General features: G+C 35.0%; 1 protein-coding gene across 1 annotated transcript in view; it reads left to right on the top strand.

Annotated features, from left to right (window-relative positions):
* The first annotated feature begins 9,003 nt into the window (after nucleotides 1–9,003).
* The window catches only part of LOC130236047 (chondroitin sulfate synthase 3-like), a 152,825-nt gene continuing 141,400 nt past the window's right edge, over nucleotides 9,004–20,428 (top strand). Inside the window, 3 exon segments of the mRNA XM_056466610.1 lie at nucleotides 9,004–9,811; nucleotides 9,814–10,191; nucleotides 13,684–13,967. Of these exon segments, the coding sequence (XP_056322585.1) occupies nucleotides 9,583–9,811; nucleotides 9,814–10,191; nucleotides 13,684–13,967 (891 nt within the window). The 5' untranslated portion in view covers nucleotides 9,004–9,582.

Here is a 20,428-nt window from a genome sequence, read left to right as displayed (position 1 = left end):
TGGAACCATGCCAACTGTGTACTCTATAGTCTGCATCAATTCCTACATTCTGAAAGTTTGGCTAAACAACAGCAAAGACTTCACATCAATTATATGTATAATCAATTATTTTGTCTGAAAGGCTTATGGGCTAAATTGCATCTGTTAAATGTGTTACAGTCATATCTTTTATCAAATAAGTTTATCAACTTAAAAACATTCTGTTGGGATTTTCATAATGTTTTTTAAAAAATCTCTATAACAGTCAGCTATTTCAAAAATTGGTCTTTTGATTTAATACAATTTTTAAATTTACAAAAAGGTTGGGTCATTTATGCAAAATGCTCTACAACAGGGGTGTCCAAACTCGGTCCTGGAGGGCCGGTGTCCTGGAGAGTTTATCTCCAACCCTAATCAAACATACCTGAACCAGCTAATCAAGCTCTTATTAGATATAGAAGCTTCCTGGCAAGCAAGTTGGAGATAAACTCTCCAGGACACCGGCCCTCAAGGACAGAGTTTGGACACCTTTGCTCTGCAATCTAGAATGTCATACAGTATACACACACACACACACACACACACACACACACGCACACACACACACACACACACACAGATATATATATATATATATATATATATATATATATATATATATATATATATATATATATATATATATAGTTGTGTAAATTGCTTCCTTGTCCTCATTTGTAAGTCGCTTTGGATAAAAGCGTCTGCTAAATGACTAAATGTAAATGTAAATGTAAATATATATATATATATATACACACTCACTGGCCACTTTATTAGGTAGACCTTTCTTCTACCAGAATGCACCCCCTTTTGCCATCAGAACTGCCCTAATCCTTCGTGGCATAGATTCAACAATGTACTGGAATGATTCCTCAAAGTTTTTGGTCCATATTGTCATGATAGAATCACACTGTTGCTGCAGATTTGTCGGTTGCACATTCATTCAGAGATGCTGTTCTGCAGACCTCGGTTGTAACGAGTGGTTATTTGAGTTACTGTTGCCTTTCTATCAGCTGGAACCAGTCTGGCCATTCTCCTCTGACCTCTGGAATCAACAAGGCATTTGCACCCACAGAACTGCTGCTCACTGGATATTTTCTCTTTTTCTGAACAATTTCTGTAAACCCTAGTCATGGCTGTGCGTGAAACATCTACATGTCTAAATGCATTGAGTTGCTGCCATGTTATTGGCTGATTAGAAATTTGTGTTAATGAGCAATTGGACAGATTTACCTAATAAAGTGGCTGGTGAGTGTATATTAAATATAGTATAAGTTAAAAAACTATTTTTATCTTCTGTAGGTTATGGATAGAATAAGGTAATTCTAATAGAGATTTTTGGAAATTACCAAGTGACCTCCCCTCATTGTCTCGCGACCCCCACTTTAGGAACCACTGCTCTACAGCACACGTACCTGGCAGAGCCTTAAAGCAGTAGAACGTCTTGACAATGCTGCCTAAATGCATCGAGTTGCTGCCATATGATTGGCTGTTCAGAGAAATTTGCATTAATGAGCAGTTGGACAGGTGTACCTAAAAAAGTGGCCGGTAAGTGTGCGTGTATATATATATATATATACACACACATACACTGTAAAACTAGGAGCACAACAGTACTGCCAGTCACATACTGAATTTTTACAGCACCACTTCTGTAAATTTTGTGCCCTGTAAATTAACAGTAAAATACGGGCAATTGCAGTTGCCAGTAATGTACTGTTATTGCAAAGCCTGTTGCTGTAAAATTACATGCAATTAAAACTTAAGTAAACTAATTTCATTCACAGAATAGATTACCTTAATTTGGCCAACTGCTGTTTGAATTTATGAAAAAATAATTCTAATGTGTTTTATGCTTAACACAAGCATATTTATTATAACTTATTTTAGTTATCTCAAAACATTCAGTTAACCCAAATCTTTTGTAGCTCACACATGTAGCACACATGCATTGTAGAGCTAGAATAAACATAGACACTCTCACTGCAGTTTTGTTCATTTTTGACTCAAACACTGGCTCTACTCTCCTCCACAAGGGTGACACACAAAAGGGACAGAAGAAATTTGACTCAGTTTTACAGAAAAATGCTGTTTGTTTCTTGATTTTACAGAAAAATACTGGCAGCTGGGTTGCCAGCCATATACTGTACTGTGTTTTCACAGTCTACCCCAGTTAAAATACATTTTTACACTGTGTTTTTACATCTCAAACATTTAACCCTTTACCCACAGCAAAATCTGCAGTTTTAAATGAACACTTTCATGTGTGAACACTGTTTGTTCAAGAAACAGTGAAGCACTGCTGAAGATAATGAGTTATTTAAATGATAATTGAGGATTGGTGATTAACAAATCCTGTCAAAAAATGACTGGCTGCTCAAATGATTATTGTAATGGTCACCCCAATGTACTTTCTACTGTATTTTCACCAGTACTGTATTTTCATGTCAAATTATGTATGGTCATAATATTTTATTCATTTATAGCAGGCTAAAACCTAACATTGGTGTTTTCATCAAGTATTCAGAACAAAAATTAGTTGATGAATGGACACTACAACATACAGTTGAAGTCAGAATGATTAGCCCCCCTGAATTAATAGCCCCCCTGTTTATTTTTTTGCCCAATTTCTGTTTAATGGAGAGAGAAAAAAAATTCAACACATTTACCAATACAATAGTTTTAATAACTCATTTCTAATGACTGATTCATTTTATCTTTGACATAAGGACAGTAAATAATATTTTACTAGATATTTTTCAAAACATTTAAAGGCTTAACAAGATTAATTAGGTTAACTAGGCAGGTTAGGGTAATTAGGCAAGTTATTGTATAACGATGGTTTGTTCTGTAGACTATCGAAAAAAATATAGCTTAAAGAGGCTAATCATTTTCACCTTAAAATGTTTTTTTTTTAATTTATTACAAACTGCTTTTATTCTAGCTGAAATAAAACAAATAAGACTTTCTCCAGAAGAAACAATATTATCAGGCATACTGTGAAAATTTCCTTGCTCTTTTAAACATCATTTGGGATATATAATATATATAATTTGGGGTTGGGGGGGCTAATAATTTTGACGCCAACTGTACATACATAATAATTTATTTATATTATTAATTAAATAATTATTTATTAGGTGCTATTTAATCTCTTAATCTTAAAAATGTTAAACGTAAAACATAATTTATAAACATTAAAAATTTATTATGTTCAAATTAACACTGACCTACAGTATAATAAATGTTGTTTAACTACATTTCAAATAACATCTATTTGAAGTTATATCATGTTAAATAGCAAAACTGGTTAATATATTACTAGATTACTAGTTAATAAATTAGTATTGTATCTGACCTGTTGATGAATTGTCATCAAGTCCATATTTAATGTCTAATTTATCTGGGATCGTTTTATTGAATTGTGGAGATGTTTAATGTCTGGAGATTTAAAATGCTTAAAATCAACACTAGGTGGAGTCATAATACAAACAATACAATCTACCAATCTACACTTTCCCAGTTATAGGCTTTATCAGAACTTTGTGTGTTCTGCATTTGTAAGCCAGTGCAATAAAAACAGCTAATAATCGTTAGAAAATGTCATAAATTCTCTATGATTCCCTACTACCCCCAGACAACTCTCTCACTCTTTCTCTTTTTTTCCTTAAACCCAGTGACCCTTTGGCAGAATTCCTTTTGGTGTATGTAATATATTTCTGTGTGAGATTCTGTGAATTGCTTCTTGTCAGGCGTCAAGTCTTGACTCCACCTTGTTAAGCAGAAACACTGAATGGCTGAGCTGTCAGGTTAACTGTAGAGTACTGTGAGTGATTATCTTGAGCAAACCACTGCTCTGCTATTTCTGACAGCTAAAATAACTACCAGCTTGAGCTCTAGTTGCTTTTGTGTATCTCATTTTATAGCTTAAAAAAGGTACAATCGCATTTTTAACTGCTGCACTGATGCCACGGGCACTGCAGTGATTTAGATCATCCATTCTGAAATGAACATGGTACATGGTACTTTGTATATGCAGTGTTAGACTGTGAACACTGAAAAAAGGAATTAGTAGTCTGCTTTTTAAAAAGTGAGTTCCTTAAAAGTGACATTTTGATTTTAAAAAGTGAGTAAACCTATTGTAACTTGGCACTGTTAAGGTAAATGAATTTATACAATTATGCACATCGTGAAACTCCACACAGAAACGCTAACTGACCCAGCCGAGGCTCAAACCAGCGACCTTCTTGCTGTGAGGTGACAGCACTACCTATTGCATGTAATTTCTCTATAAAACATTTTAATGTTTTAAATTGTAAAATGCAATGTTTTCACTAATAAAATTAAGTGCAGTTAGCTTATTATGAATAAGTTTGTTCACCTTACAATATTTAAACAAGTAATCCCAACTTTTTAGCACATTAAGTTGTTAAACTAAATAGATTCAAGTAATTTTTGAGTGGTGTGTTAATGATACACTGTAAATCCCAAAAAGTTAAGTAAACTCAAACCATTTGAGGAAACCGATTGCAACAAAACATTTGAGTTAAAAAAAATAATCTATATGAGTGATGTGAACTTACTCAATTTAAGTTGAAGTAATGATGTATTTAATTAACTAATTACCTTGAATACTGAGTTCAAAACTCTTTTCAAATGAGTAGATGAGTTAACTACACTAATTTCATTTGATAAAGTTGACTGTTGGGTATTACAGTGTAGAGAATGGTGATGAGGGACCTGAGGAAACAGGTGGAAGAATTAAAACTCAAGCATAATCAGACATAAGCAGACATAATATAAAGTGTTATATTGTTGTTGTTGTTTTTTTTTTTTTTTGCAGTACGTGGATACTATATAATATAATAAAAAGTTTTAGAAGTGTAGGTATTGGTTTTTTAGGGCGGCACAGTGGTGCTGTGGGTAGCGTTGTTGCCTCACAGCAAGAAGGTCACTGGTTTGAGCCCTAGCTGGGTCAATTGCCATTTCTGTGTGGAGTTTGCAAGTTCTCTTCGTGGGCTTTATCCGGTTTCCCCCACAGTCCAAAGACATGGACTAAAGGTGAATTGGGTAAGCTAAATTGTCTGTAGTGTATGTATGTATGTCCTGGTCCTCCAGGTTGGGGGTTGAGCATTGGGCTAATGACCCACCTTGTAAAAATGAGATCATAGGTCTCAAACTGGATTCCTGTAGGGCCGCAGCTCTGCACAGTATTGCTCCAACCCTAATCAAACACGGCTGTGTGACGCATGAACTTGCGTTTCCAGTCTGACTCATTTGCATGCGTATGAATGAAAATCTATGGGGAGAAAAGTCCAGTGTGACCGCAGCTTAAGTTGGAGGTGTTTGGAGCTAAACTATGCAGAGCTGCGGCCCCCCAGGAATTGAGTTTGAGGCCATTGAATTACAGTAGATTTTGCGAAACAGCAACATGGTGGGGCTAAATGTAAATTTTGATATAAAATGGCCCTGGGAGGGAGTAAGTAAGGTATTGGTTTTAGTCTTTACTTAAATGTTTTAGTTGAGCTTCGATTTCCTAATATTTTCCTAGTAATGTGAACACTAAAAAGAAGTTAACACAACTAATAATTTTGAGTCAACGGTACTGAATTTTACTTTATTAAAAGGTTGTAAAATTAATACACTACTTTACTTTGAAGGCAATCGGTTTCCTCAATTTTTTTAAACTAAGGTCACTTATAAGTTTTAAGTCAACTCACAGCTTTAAAAATAACAAATGTTTTTACTCACTGTTTATTGGTAAAGTAAATTTGCATTTATTAATGAAACTGTAAAATGAAAGGTTACAGCTATCATACAAACATATGTACAATTTTGAGAGCAGTACAGTGAGAAAGAAATAAATCAAAGATAACATTTCATTGGTTGTTGACAAAAATGTATTATTTTGTTCAGTGATATTTTAGTATATTGTTTATGGAATGCTGTGTTGTTATTATCATAATTTTATATATGTTTTTATATACTGTATATATACCATGGGTTGTGGGTTACATTAATAATGTACATTAATAATATGTACATTAATAATATGTATAGCCTGAATGCACTGTTAGGTCTTTGAATAAAAAAACATTTTGTTAATAAAACTTTACAATACCAGTAAACAGTACATGAATTATAATGTATTAATATATAAACGAAACATTATTATGAATTAATGATGTGTTAAGGCATGCGCTAAACTTTAACTACAACATAAATCACAAGACTTGTATGATGTGTATGTAACGGCTACTTTAATTACTTGTTAGTACATGTTGTTAATAATGTATTATTTAATATTTAAGTTTAAGCTAAATTTAACCAACATGAACTCATTAGCTGTTAATGTGTAATTATTAATGTGTAATGACTTTACCTGGAGGGGCACATCATCATTAACTCATCCTTAACTACTAATGAACTCCTTTGTTTAAACTGTTGATGTTGACAGAACATGTATCATTATTATTCAGTGTAAACTCACTAGACGGATGTTTATAAGAAGTTCATTAGTAGTTAAGAATGGGTTAATAATGATGTGCCCCTTCAAGTAAAGTCATGATATACATTAACAGCTCATGAGTTCATGATGGTTAAATTAAACATAAACTAATGTTGTAATAATACATTAATTAACAAATAAGCATGTGCTAACAAGTAATTAACGTAGCTGTTATTCACACATGAACTCATGTTGTAAAGTTAGTTCATGATTAGCGCACACATTAACTCACCGTTAACTTAGACTTAAGTAATGTTTAATTTACATATTTATACATCATTATTCATGTAACGCCATTGTAAAGTGTTACCATTTTGTTTCTTTTTTGTTTAATATGGATGCACCAACAATAAAATGTCATTGTGTAATGGCTACTAACAAATTATAAATCTGTGCTATTTTTAGTAAGATGGAGGAGTGTGATCTTAACAAGTGCCAGGCAGGCATGCAATAATAATATGATAATTATGATTCACATTGTTATCATTTTGAGTTCAAGGTGAGTTCAAAGAAAGAGCCGTGAAAACAATTTTGAATAACTAGTTTGAATTATTTATTGAATAGAAAAGAATGTTGAAGTTAGATGCAGCAGGTCTATTTTATTTGCATTTATGCGCTACAGATCACATGAAATTCCTTATTGATACAGTACATACACATATTTGGCAATAAATGGAGTTATTTCAATATTTGGTTAATTCAATATAAAGCTCAATTTGATCAAAACAATTGTTCTAACTCATAGAGCAATTACATTTCTTTGTCTGATTTATTTTCTCATTTGAAAATATCTTGCTTATATTTTTTCATTTTAGTTTTCAAAAATTTGTGTTTATCAAATATTTTTACACTAATTGTATGTTTTCTCATATGTACATGCTTTGTTTGTTTAATTTATGGGTGGTAGTTTAAGTAACGTGAACTGCTTGTTTGCATGTTGTTTTAGTTTTAGTTTTTGATGTATTGTATACTTTGTATTGATTTATGTTTGTGCCATTATTGGAATCCCCTCAACATGACATGGATTATCACAAGGTGAAATGCCATTCAATAAATTCAATGTAGCTATGTTATTGACTCCAAATATGTTTCCCAAATTCTTTCTAACAGGCTTGTATCAATGATTTGACTCATTCGAGTGTGATTGGTATGGCGTGTTTTGGTAGTGTTTGTCAGATAGAAGCAAATAAATAAATAAATAAATAAATAAATAAATAAATAAATAAATAAATAAATTATTGGCAGGCCCGTATCCAGGTGGAGGGGTTTGGGTGGTTTGAAAGACCCACCCCTCACTGACAAAGGTCTAGAATTGGTCCCCTATATGAGCTAATTTATTCCATGTTTAACTTCTGTGCAATCATAAATTCTGAAACTAACCAATCAAATAGGCTTTAAGACCAAGAGGACTCTCCTGTTGTATTTTTATTATTATGTGTGAATATAATGTGTGAATTGTTCAAATGGCCAAATTCTGGAAAGTTAAATGTACTGGCTAGCTGGTTCTTTGCATAAAGGCTTCAGTTTTTAATTTAAACAAGTTTTAACAGGTCCATAAAAAAATTTAATGATAGATGATAATGAAATTACATTTAAAAAAATAAGTATCTTTTCATATTTCTTTATTCTATTTTTTTTATTTAAAATGCTAATCTCAACATTATTTATAAAACTGTAATATAAAACTTACAGTTTAAATACACATTTGTGAAGTAACCCTTAAAATGGTAAAATAGTATGGAAAGTAATTTGGTAAAATGGTTGGAAATATTTTGGTACATCCAAAAGGTATGGATCACCATCTATCAAGCGAATCCAGCAAAAATGTGCTTAAAATGTTGCTAAAATGCAGTATTAAACCTCATAATTAAATAGAAAATGAGGCAAGTAAATGCAAAAGGTTCAGTTTTTAAGAAAAAAACCCCACCCCTTTCAATCAGCTGGCCACAGGTCTGATTGATAATATTAAAACATCGCTTAAAGGGATAGTTCACCTAAAACGTAAAATTCTGTCATCATTTACACACCCATTACTTATTCCAAACCTGTTTGTTTCTTTATTCTGTTAAAGGCAAAAGAAGATATTTTGAAGAAAGCTGAAGACATTCCAGAGTGTTTGTTTTCCCTACGATAGAAGTCAGTGGTTACGGTTTTCGGCTTTCTTAAATTATTTTTTGCTTTGTCTTCAACAGAATAAAAAAAACATATAGGTTTGGAACCACTTGAGGAAGAGTAAATGGTGAGTAAATTTAAATTTTTGGTTGAACTAATCCTTTAAAACGTTTTAATTTGTCTTTGATTTCCTAAGTACAATGGGTAAAGACATCTTGTTTAACAACATATGCTTAAATAAAACATTCAAAGCCAAAACACAACCGAGAGCACTGAATTTGGTACCTTCTTTGGATTTCCCTGCACACGTCAGTTTGGGAAGAGCAGCTGCTTTGCTCCGCCCCGCGACTAGACGAGGCAGAGCGTTTGTCCCGTTACATCAGTGCGCCCAGAGGCTCAAACCGGAGAAACTAGAATGCTTCAGAGTCGAGAAGGAAAAGTTCCGTTTCCTCGCGTCAAACTGTGAGGAAAATGGCGAGTCTGTGGAGGCTGAAGAAGCTTAACGAGCAGAAAGCTTATGTGAATGGAGTATATTTTTACATTGAGGTGAAGAAACTGTGTCTTCAACGGAGTACAGAACAACGCGAGCGTTCATTGCGTGGAAAAGGAAACGTCAACTTTGTAAACGTTACAGTATGACGCGTAATGTGGATTATATGCGCCGTTGGCAGCGACCGAAAGAATTATAAGAAACTCTTCCGCGTCGAACAGGAGAGAATTTATCACGTTTGGATGGATTTTAACGTATAGAAATTGTGATCGATACATTTGAAAGATGTTTACCTCGCGTATAACGGGACAACACTCACCTTCGGTTCGCGCGACTTGCGCGCGAACGCACTTTGCAGATATTAGATAATCACAGTCGGTCATTTCACTCCAGTATGCCCATATCAGTTTGAGGAGATTGTTGTGTATGACTAATCTGCTGTATTGACTGTGCGATGGCCCTCAGGTCCAGAAGACCGTTGGTGAGCGTCATCGTGGGGGTTTTTCTGGGCTTCACCGCCGCGTCGTGGCTGGTTGTCCCCAGAGTTGTGGAGACCAGTGTGAAGAACAGAAGATCTTCAGTTTGTACATACTACAGTAATGCCAGGGCTCAGGCTAAAGTTTCAGACACCGCCCACAGTACCTTGTCCACCAATGGCAGACGCAAGCAGCTGCAGCCGCTCTTTCCAGCCAGGAAGGCAGTGATGAAGGTGAAGAGGAGCTGTACAGGACAGGGAACAGTAGTGATGGAGCGGGACCTATACCTCCAGCTAACAGCTTTCTGTATGTGGGGGTCATGACAGCCCAAAAGTACCTGGCCTCCAGGGCCGTGGCTGCCTACAGGACATGGACCCCCAGTATCCCCGGCCGAGTGGAGTTCTTCTCCAGTGAGGGCTCTGAGAATGTGCCCTTGCCAATCGCAGTGCCCGTCATCTCGCTGACTGGGGTGGATGATTCCTACCCCCCTCAGAAGAAGTCTTTCATGATGCTAAAGTACATGCACGACCATTATCTGGATAAATATGAGTGGTTTATGAGGGCTGATGATGATGTCTACATCAGAGGTGAATAACTAAATGAGAATTTGAAGGGAAAGATTTAACAAGATTGCTGCTTTGAGGAATATTTTGATGAATAGTTTGGGAAATTAAAACCAGCAACTTGAGAACTTGACAAAAAGTTAAACGGTTATTTTTGAGGGGATTTTTTTTAGAAAGTTGTACCTGCCTCAAATGCTTATTACCATAATGCATCCAGACATTTTAGATTTTTTTATTTTAAAAAATTATGATTTATATATCAAATATAATATTATTTAGAATAGAAGAGTGCAGTGAGCAAAATGTTGCAAAGTTAATAATAACTGCCCTATTTCAGCCGATTCGAATGTTATCATTCAATTGAATGGGCATATCAGTGGTTATCAGCTGATAGATATGGGCCAATAGGGGCTTTCTGCACCTACTGGTAGGCTCAGAAGGCTGTTATCATCCATCTATCCAAATGGTTAATCAGCTGTAGATCACAAATGGCTGCTGCTGGAAGTTTACGAGAATTTTTTATTCATTCATTCATTTATTTTTTTTCCAGCTTATTCTCTTTATTAATCTGGGGTCGCCACAGCGGAATAAACCGGCAACCTATCCAGCATATGTTTTACACAGCAGATGCCCTTCCAGCTGCAACCTATCACTGGGAACACCTATACACTTTCATTCACACACATACACTATGGACAATTTAGCTTACACAATTCACCTAAACCACATGTGTTTGGACTTGTGGGGGAACTCGGAGTACCTGGAGGAAACCCACGTGAATGCGGGGAGAACATGCAAACTCCACACAGAAATGCCAACTGACCCAGCCGAGGCTCGAACCAGCGACCTTCTTGCTGTGAAGCGACAGCACTACCTACTGTGCCACCGCGTCACCCTTGAATTATTTATATTATTTATTAAATTTCCCGTTAATTGTACTTTATTAACGTCTACCCCTACACTCTCAGAAAAATGGTACAATGTTGTACCAAAGAAGGTACAAACCCTTGTTACTGGGACAGTACCTTTTTTGTGGAACTAAATTGTACCTTAAGACAGAAACAGATTTGTACCATTGCAGTTTGTACTTTTAAGGACATGATTTGTACCACGGGAAACCAAACTGTACCTTTGGTTTTTAAAACCTGAAGATACAATATTGTACCTTCATCAGAGGTACAAATCTGATCCATGAGGGTACCACTAGAATGATAAGACACTTTGTACCTTAACAGTGTCAAATGTGTTCCTTCAAGAACTATTTAAAAGCATTTTGCTATATTCAAAATTTGCCAGTTTATTTTCAGTAAATATAAAACATCAAATACATTTATTAAACAATGATTCAGTTTACAAATAAGTTTTTTTGTGTGTGAATACACATTTCAATTTACAATAAAGAATAAAAATACTTTAACATAAATCAAAAGATCTATTTTTTTTCTAAACATGTCACAACACTTTTCACAAAAATGCTACGGAAATACATTATCCCATCTACAATATAAAACTTTTTTCCTCCACTTTTCACACAATACTTTTGTAATCATCTAAAAGCTAATTTAACTAACATAATTTAACAATAGAAATAGGATTATTTATATGTGGGACTTATGCCAGCTCACATGCGTATTGGAAAGCAAATTGATAGTGGATATCAATAATGAGATCAGATAATCAGATAATGCTTGCCAAATGTTTATTAAAAATGCCTTAAATGTTTAATTTACAATACCTATAGTTTTGTTTTACCAGTTGTTTTGCATTATAGAACTTATTAATTCATGTTTATGAATTTCTTTAAACACATGCTTTCAAATGATGGTTCATGTTTTAAAAATGGAAACTATCGAAAAATCACTTTGCCTTTCCAGTAATATTTATTTTCATAGATATTGTAATAAAGAAAGAGTTGTCCAACACTTATGTACCTATATTTTGAGAATAATTGTGTATCTTCATTTCAAGTCTACCCAACCCTAATACCAACCGTCACAGCAATGTAAAAATAGATCCTGATCTGGAGTCTCCTCTATTAGTATAGCTGATTAACCATGTGGATGGATGATAACAGTCTTCTGAGCCTACTAGGCACAGGAGGCCCCTTCTGACCCATATCTATCAGCTAATAACCACTGATAACGCCAATCCAATTGAGTGATAACATTTTAACACAATAAACAACAACAATAATTAGATTTTTGAGGTAAAACAAATACAGATTTTCTTTTGTCACAGAAATTACTTGTGTCCGTTAAGCATTTTACAGTACACATTGGTGTATTAACATTCTTTGAATTTTTTTTTTCTTTTTTTAAATATTTCCCAAATAATGTTTAACAGAGCAAGGAATTTTTTTTTATTTATTTTCTAAAAAACATTTTAAGGTCAAAATTATTAGCCCCTTTAAGCTATATATTTTTCGATTGTCTACAGAACAAACCATTGTTATACAATACCTTGCCTAATTACCCTAACCTGCCTAGTTATTTAAGCCTTTAAATGCCACTTTAAGCTGTATAAAAATATCTAGTCAAATATTATTTATCAGTTATTAGAGATGAGTTATTAAAACTATTATGTTTAGAAATGTGTTGAAAAAATCTTTTCTGTTAAACATTAATTGGGAAAAAAATAAACAAGGGGGCTAATAACTCAGGGGGCTAATAATTCTGACTTCAACTGTATTTGTTGAACTGTTTTATTCCAAATTAAAAAAAAGGTTTATTTATTACTGTATTATTATTTTTTCAGACTATGTTTTATGCAAGATTGCTTCAAATCAGAAGTATTTTACATGAAGCAGGTCTGCCAATGGCACTGAATACCTGCTATTTGTTCTACACTTGTTTATAAGTACAATATTATTTAATGTTAAAGGTATAGTTTACCCAAAAGTGAAAATCCTGCTATCATTTGCTCACCCTTGACATTAAAACCAGTTTGAGTTTTAATTTTGTTGTTCTGTTGAAAATAAAAGAAAATAGTCTTAAGAATGTTGGAAACCTGTAACCATTGACTTCGACATTGACTTTTTCCTACTATGGAAGTCAATGTTTACAGGTTTCCAAAATTCTTCAGAATATTTTCTTTTGTGTTCAACAAATCAAAAAAATAAAAACCTAAAACTAGTTTTGATGTCAAGGGTGAGTAAATGATGGCAGGATTTTCACTTTTGAGTAAACTATGCCTTAAACATTAAATAATGTACTAATGTACTTACAGTATGAACAAATGTAGAACAGACCATAGCAGGTATTAAGTGCCACTGGCAGACCTGCATCAAAATATCTTCTTTTGTGTTCAGTAGAGAAAAAAAAAACTCAAACTGATTTGGAACAAGTCAAGATTGAAGAAATAATGACAGAGTTTTCACTTTTGGGTGAACAATCCCTTTAATATCACATCCAAGAATATTAGTCAGCAGTAACTGTTCATACACAATTGATATAGAAATATAAAACCTTTGTAGTTTTTTAATCTAATCGTTTTCTCTTATGACTCTTCATTCTCCAGGTGAGAAGCTGGAGTCATTCCTTCGATCTCTTAACAGTAGTAAGCCACTGTATCTGGGTCAGACAGGTCTTGGTACCACAGAGGAGTTGGGTAAATTAGCCTTGGAGCCCGGAGAGAACTTCTGCATGGGTGGTCCCGGGATGATCTTCAGCCGAGAAGTTCTCCGCAGGATGGTGCCACACATTGGGTCCTGTCTCAGGGAAATGTACACTACTCACGAAGATGTGGAGATAGGACGCTGCGTCAGACGTTTTGGAGGAACCCAGTGCGTCTGGTCATATGAGGTAATGTCAGTTAACATCCTCCTGTGGTATTTGAGTTGAATGGGGTGAATTGTGCTGACTTTAGTCTGCTTCCTCTTAGAGTCTCTAGTGTTTGAGTTTGTTTAACCTGTTGTTTCTCTGAGCTTGCTTTTCTGTTTCAAATAAAAGGAGCGGTTTTATGTGAAATTGATTGAATTTTAGACAATATATGTTATAGTTACAGTGAGTGAGCTATGTTTGTCAGTTCAGACTAGTTTGTTGTCTTGCCCCTTTGTAATGTGCCTGCAGTTTTAGATGTCTTTTTTGTAAACTAGAGTCTGAATAGCCCAGGGGTGCTCAAACATTTGTACTTTATTGGCCAATGGCCGAAGATAAATATACCAAACTATTTTACATTAAAGTCACCATGGGTAATTTCTTAATTTATTTCCTAATGTTTCAACATAAATAGAAAAAACATTACTTTGAATCGAATTAACTAACGCAGTATAACTTTTTTGTAATAATTTTTTTTTTAAACAATCACATTTACAACACATTGGAGTTCAGTGCTGAATACACTAGTTAAGCGGAACCTGCTTTCACCTTGATTTGCTCACCAAAGTCCTTTGTTCGTTGGGTGACAGTATGTATAATTGAAACTAAATTATGAAACTACATTCTGAAAACGTAGCCCTATATACGTTCCTGCAGGCCGCGAATTATGTAGCCAGAAGTACATATGGCTGCATTTCAGGTCAATTGATAAATTTGGTTGGGTTTAGGGAAGGAGGAGGGTTGGTCAGTCGATTGGTCGGTCAGTCAGTCATTCAGTCAGTCAACAGCGGCCTTTGGTGGGTTTATTTGAGAACAGCAGATGCAAATGGCACTCGCGCGAGAAATTTGAGATCTAAAAAAAAGAGTACACAGCGGCCTCCTCGTGGATTCGCGAAAACAAAAACTGCAAAAATCCCTCCTGGGACATATTTCGCTACCTCCAGAAATGTATATAGAGGTACGTTTTCAGAATGAGCCTAGGTTGTTTTTTTGTAGCTTAATAATAATGTAAGTGGTTTAGTCCTACACCTCGCCGGCCAAGCACCATAGTTGCTTTTGGACAAAGTGCATGAGAGAGTGAGACCAGTGATCCTTGCATGCATGAAGTATTGCACATTATGAAGATGTAGCAATTGAAAATGGGCTAGATATAATAATTTTTTTTATTTGGAATTGTAATACTATAAAGTTTTCTAACTGGTGAATGACATGATCAAGTTATTTGTTTACTGTCATTTTTATGGTGCTCGTTTATGATTTCAGGAGGCATGGCTTCAGACAGCAGGGGAGGGGCTGTGTTTTCAAAGCTATTATGCTAATGGATAGCATTTTGGCAGATCACCCACTGCACCTTAATGCACTCAAATAGCATGATCAAATCACCTTTAACCTGTTAGCCTACACCTACCTAACTTTAATTAGTAACAGTTATTGACTCCAGTAAGCTACAAACACAAATTAGGTATCATTGGAAAGAGGAAACTTCAGGCTTTACTGCTTTTACTGGTAAAAGGGAGGTTTCAAGCTCAAAAATATTAAAAGTTATACATTATGAAGTCATGAGAAAAAAAATTGTATTATAATCAATATTAGATTTTCCATATACAGAAGAAAACATTAATGTAATGTCTTAGAAAAAATTATGCCTTGAAAGCCAAGTGTTTGATGAGTTTATATTTCAGATTTAATGAAGATATCATGCAAAATGAGATTTCTGTAAAAAGTTTTCCGAGACTACATCATGTCCTTCTTTCCCTCACCGTCAGAGGCATATTCTTAAAAATGACCATCCTAAACTAAAACATTAACAGTTGCTGAATAATTGGGTCTACATTCACAGTTCATGTATCTTTGGAAAGAACACTTTTGGCTTTATTATCCATCGTCTAGAGTTTGTAATGTTCAAGATAAAAAAAGTTATCGATGCTTAAGTAAAGTAAAAAAAATTGCACCGCACTAAACATTTTATCATTTCATAAACAAATATATGGAATTAGTCTTGGAGCAATACAGAAAAGTAATATGTCAAAAGCCACACATCTCCTGAGAATATGTTTCGAATTTGATGCTAACATCATGCAAAATGAAATTTCTGGAATTATTTTTCTGAAACAATTTCTTGTGATTTTCTCGCTTTCCTTGTTTGTGGAGAAGCAGTCTGATGACCACACATATACTGAAAGTTTCTAACAACTATTTTAGTCTTTTTACATACCCCTTTTTTTATTGTAAAATTGTACACAGAAACGTATAGTATGCATGATTTATTTGAGCACAAAAAGTACATTGTGTGAAACAAGTCCAGTGGATATGTTTTAAATTAATTTACTTATTTTTTTGTGTTCACTTTAAACTAAAATGAGGCTAACCCAAGCAACTGTAACAAGTCAAAGTGTAATTAATCAGAAACTGTATATATTTGTGCATAATTCGTCTATGTGTTTATCTAAATCAATTGCTGATGCCAATGTTTTTCATGTTATTTTAATATGACACCATTTCTGAACGATGCGTGACAAGATTCCAACGACAAACAATTTGACTGTCTGCACTAGATGCGATTTAACAGAAAAATGTAAATAACCAGAGCCATTCAGAAGCACAAAATGCACTCCCAACATAAGGTTTATAATCTAATTATTACATTATAAGCCTCCTTAAAATTACTATGTGTACATGCTGATCGACTGATACTTGTTGGTTTGCACTTAGTCTCAGTTTTTATCTTTATTTTCGATCATATGATATTTTATTTTGAGAATCTAAGATAAACTATCTGCTTCCTCTTGTAGTATTGCAATGAATGTCAAGTAAAATGGTACTCAAACTCACATTGGTAGCATTTAACACTGAATAAAGCACGTTATCAGCAGCTGAGGTGAGGAATGTCACAGTAGTTTGCTGTTTTTCAGTCGTGATGTCGCAGAAATAGAAACCGTTTCTAAAATAGAAATTTAGCATGTTGTTGTTGTGGATGATTAGAACAAAAAGCCCATTTAACATGGTGTGACACAGCAATACATGGTGTAAGCTCTGGTTTAATTTCATCATGGCTGTTTATTCATATTGATTTTTTCACCAAGGTGTCAGAAACGCATCTAAAATATTAGCATTGATTTATTCATAGTTGCTAGAAACATTTACCAGTTCTTTTGAATAGCAGGTTTCAGGTGAATATGGGCGGTGGTAATTACTGCATGCTTTTATATGTCATTGACACAGCAAGGTTAAATGAAGTGTTTTATGCTATTAAGACACAGAATTACAAGCACCTTAAGGTCAATGTGAAGCCAATTATACCACATATACACCCGCACTGCTGCGTTGATGGAGCAGCTCTGTGATACTGGTGGTTTGTTGTTGGACAGAGCCTTTTAATCTTTTATTCATGCTTTTATTTCAGCCACTAGTATGTAATCACATGCAACAAATCTGCACTGCTAAGCTTCTAAGATTTCATAATGCAGGATTCCCCTATTTAATATAGTTATTGTATATTATCTCAGCAGAAAGTGTAACAAGATTGAAACACGTTTGTGTATTGCAGCAACCTCTGCTAGCTTCTAGCAATAAATTGGCAGTTCCCTTCTTTGGCAAGTGTGCACTTGTCTTTTTTTATTTCTGCCTGTATTAGCTGCATAGGAAGCAATGTAAATGAGTGCATGAGGAAGGGCACCTCAGTTTAGCATGTCTGTCAACCTCTGCATCGTTATTCCAACAGGCATGTGCATGCAGCAGGTGTGTTTGAGCTCTAGCCTTGCACCTATTATTTCAATGACAGTTCTGATGTATGGGGGATTTTGTATTCTGCATGTTTTTTGTATTAATACTGATAATTGAATACTGTATTTATTCATTTACTTTAATTACACATCTTAACAGCATGTAATTCTAATTATTTTAAAATCGAAAAACAAGCTAGCTCTTTACTACTCTCACATGGTCACCCACTGAAGCTAAGCATCTAAGCACTGCTAAGCTAAGCACTGAAGCCGGTCAGTACCTAGATGGGAGACCACATGGAAAAGCTAGGTTGTTGCTGGTAGTGATGTTAGTAAGACCAGTAGAAGGCGCTCAACCTGCGGCTTGTGTGGGTCCTAATGCTCCAGTTACTCTATACTGCCGTCTTTCAGATGAGACGTTAAACCGAGGTCCTGACTTTCTGTGGTTGTTAAAAATCCCAGGATGTCCTTCAAAAAAAGAGTAGGGGAGTTCTGGCCAAATTCGCCTACTGGCCTCTGTCCATCATGGCCTCCTAACCATCCCCATATCATAACTGGCTTCATCACTCTGGCTGTTTCTCAATATGCTTTCTTTAGCAATCTTGCGTCCTCATGTTCTCGTGAAACGTCATCATCAACTGCCAAAGTTCAGATCCATTACTCAAGACCGCAAGAACAGAGGACGCGTGAAAGCTCCCGGATGTGTTCTTGATATCGAGGACGCACTGATGCAGACTTGAGCACCGATTTTGCTCTAGAAGTCTCAGAAATCATTGCGACTGGAGGTGGGAGGTGCAGCATTTTATACAGATTTATTAATAAAGTTCAGAGCTATAACTTATTTATGTCAGGAGTTTCCCTAAATTAACCGGTGATAGTGAACATTACCATAAAAATCTTAATAAAGGAATAAACATTAAGGGTGTTTATTTGCTTCGTCAGCTGCCCTCATATTGGCTGATGTATTACAATGTAATAAATGCCTGACGATGTCAACCCACATTTATAATTGTTTTATCTATTGAGGCAAGGCAAGGCAAGGCAAGTTTGCAAGGCAAGTTTATTTATATAGCGCATTTCATACAGAGTGGCAATTCAAAGTGCTTTACATAAAAAAGAATAAAAAAAGACAAGTTTAAGAAAATAAAAAAGATAATAAAAATGATTAAAAACATATAAAAACAGATTAAAATGTGTTAAAACAGGTTATAAAAGAATGAAAAAGAAAAGAAAGACATGATATTGTGATCTGTCGGATGTAGCACAGTAAAGGCACAGCTAAACAGATGTGTTTGCAGTCTTGATTGAATGTACCTAATGTTGGAGCACATTTGATCATTTCTGGAAGCTTATTCCAGCAGTGAGGGTCGTAGTAGCTGAAAGCCGATTCACCCTGCTTTGACCGAACTCTTGGAATTTCTAGTTTATGTGATCCTAAAGTTCTGAGTTATCTATTAGGTTTGTATTCAGTGAGCATATCTGTAATGTATTGAGGTCCTAGGCCATTTGGTGATTTATAGACAAGTAGTAATACTTTGAAATCTATTCTAAATGTAACTGGGAGCCAGTGTAAAGACCTTAGGACAGGTGTGATGTGCTCTGACTTTTTGCCTCTGGTCAGAATCCTGGCCGCAGCGTTCTGGATGAGCTGCAACTGTATGACAGTCTTTTTGGAAAGGCCTGTGAGGAGGTGGTTACAGTAATCCACCCTGCTGCTGATAAAAGCATGAACAAGTTTCTCTAAGTCTTGACTGGAAACAAAGCATCTAATTCTTGCAATGTTTTTGAGATGATAGTATGCTGATTTACTAACTGCTTTTGTTTGTGTATTGAAACTCATATCTGACTCCAGAGTCACACCAAGATTCTTGACCTTATTTTTTGTTGTTTGACCTTTAGAGCCAAGGTACGCATTCACCTTGAGAGCATCATCTCTCTTCCCAAATGCAATGACTTCAGTTTTCACTTTGTTGAACTGAAGAAATTTTTGGCACATCTAACTGTTAATTTCATCAATGCATTGGCAGAGGGTTTCAATGGGGCTGTAGTCATTAGGCAGTAAGGCTAAGTAGATCTGAGTGTCATCAGCATAGCTGTGGTAGGAGATTAGGTTCTTTCTCATTATTTGGCTCAGAGGGAGCATATAAAAGTTGAACATTTAATTACATATAAATAACCGGATCTCCCTCTTTTTGTGCAAGTACTGCTTTAGTTGTTGTGAGAACATTAAGATCCATAGATTTGATATACTGATTGAAGGTGATTGTTGTGTTAAATGCATCCTATTATTAATAACATTTACAACTGAAAATATTCAAATGATTAAACTAGTGGTGGGCCAGTTTTGGCGTTAACGTGCTGCGTTAACGCGAAACTCTTATCGTGCGATTAAAAAAATATAACCTTGATATTTTAGCGCGGATGTATACCTGACCTGTGAGCCGTCTGACAAAAAAGTGCCCTTCTGAATCAAATCAGCAGGATGCCCTTCTGGATCTTTCACTTACTTCGAAGACACTACTGACTATGTTTAATCTGTAATCTAGTTATTTGCCTTAATAGACAATAATATAGGTGTTTACGTGAAGTGCTTTCATGTAAGAGTTTCCTGTAATTTTGGGTGACTTTAATTGCAGTTCGCCAGTTTTACTTTAACTTATAAACATTTTTATTCAAGCCCCTGTGACAAACTGGGGTATTAGACTGGAAAGAAAAAAACCTTTA

Source organism: Danio aesculapii, chromosome 10, assembly GCF_903798145.1.
Source record: "Danio aesculapii chromosome 10, fDanAes4.1, whole genome shotgun sequence".
Lineage (NCBI taxonomy): Eukaryota > Metazoa > Chordata > Actinopteri > Cypriniformes > Danionidae > Danio > Danio aesculapii.
Note: the sequence above shows the minus strand (reverse complement) of the source record. Positions and strands in the feature narration are given on the sequence as shown.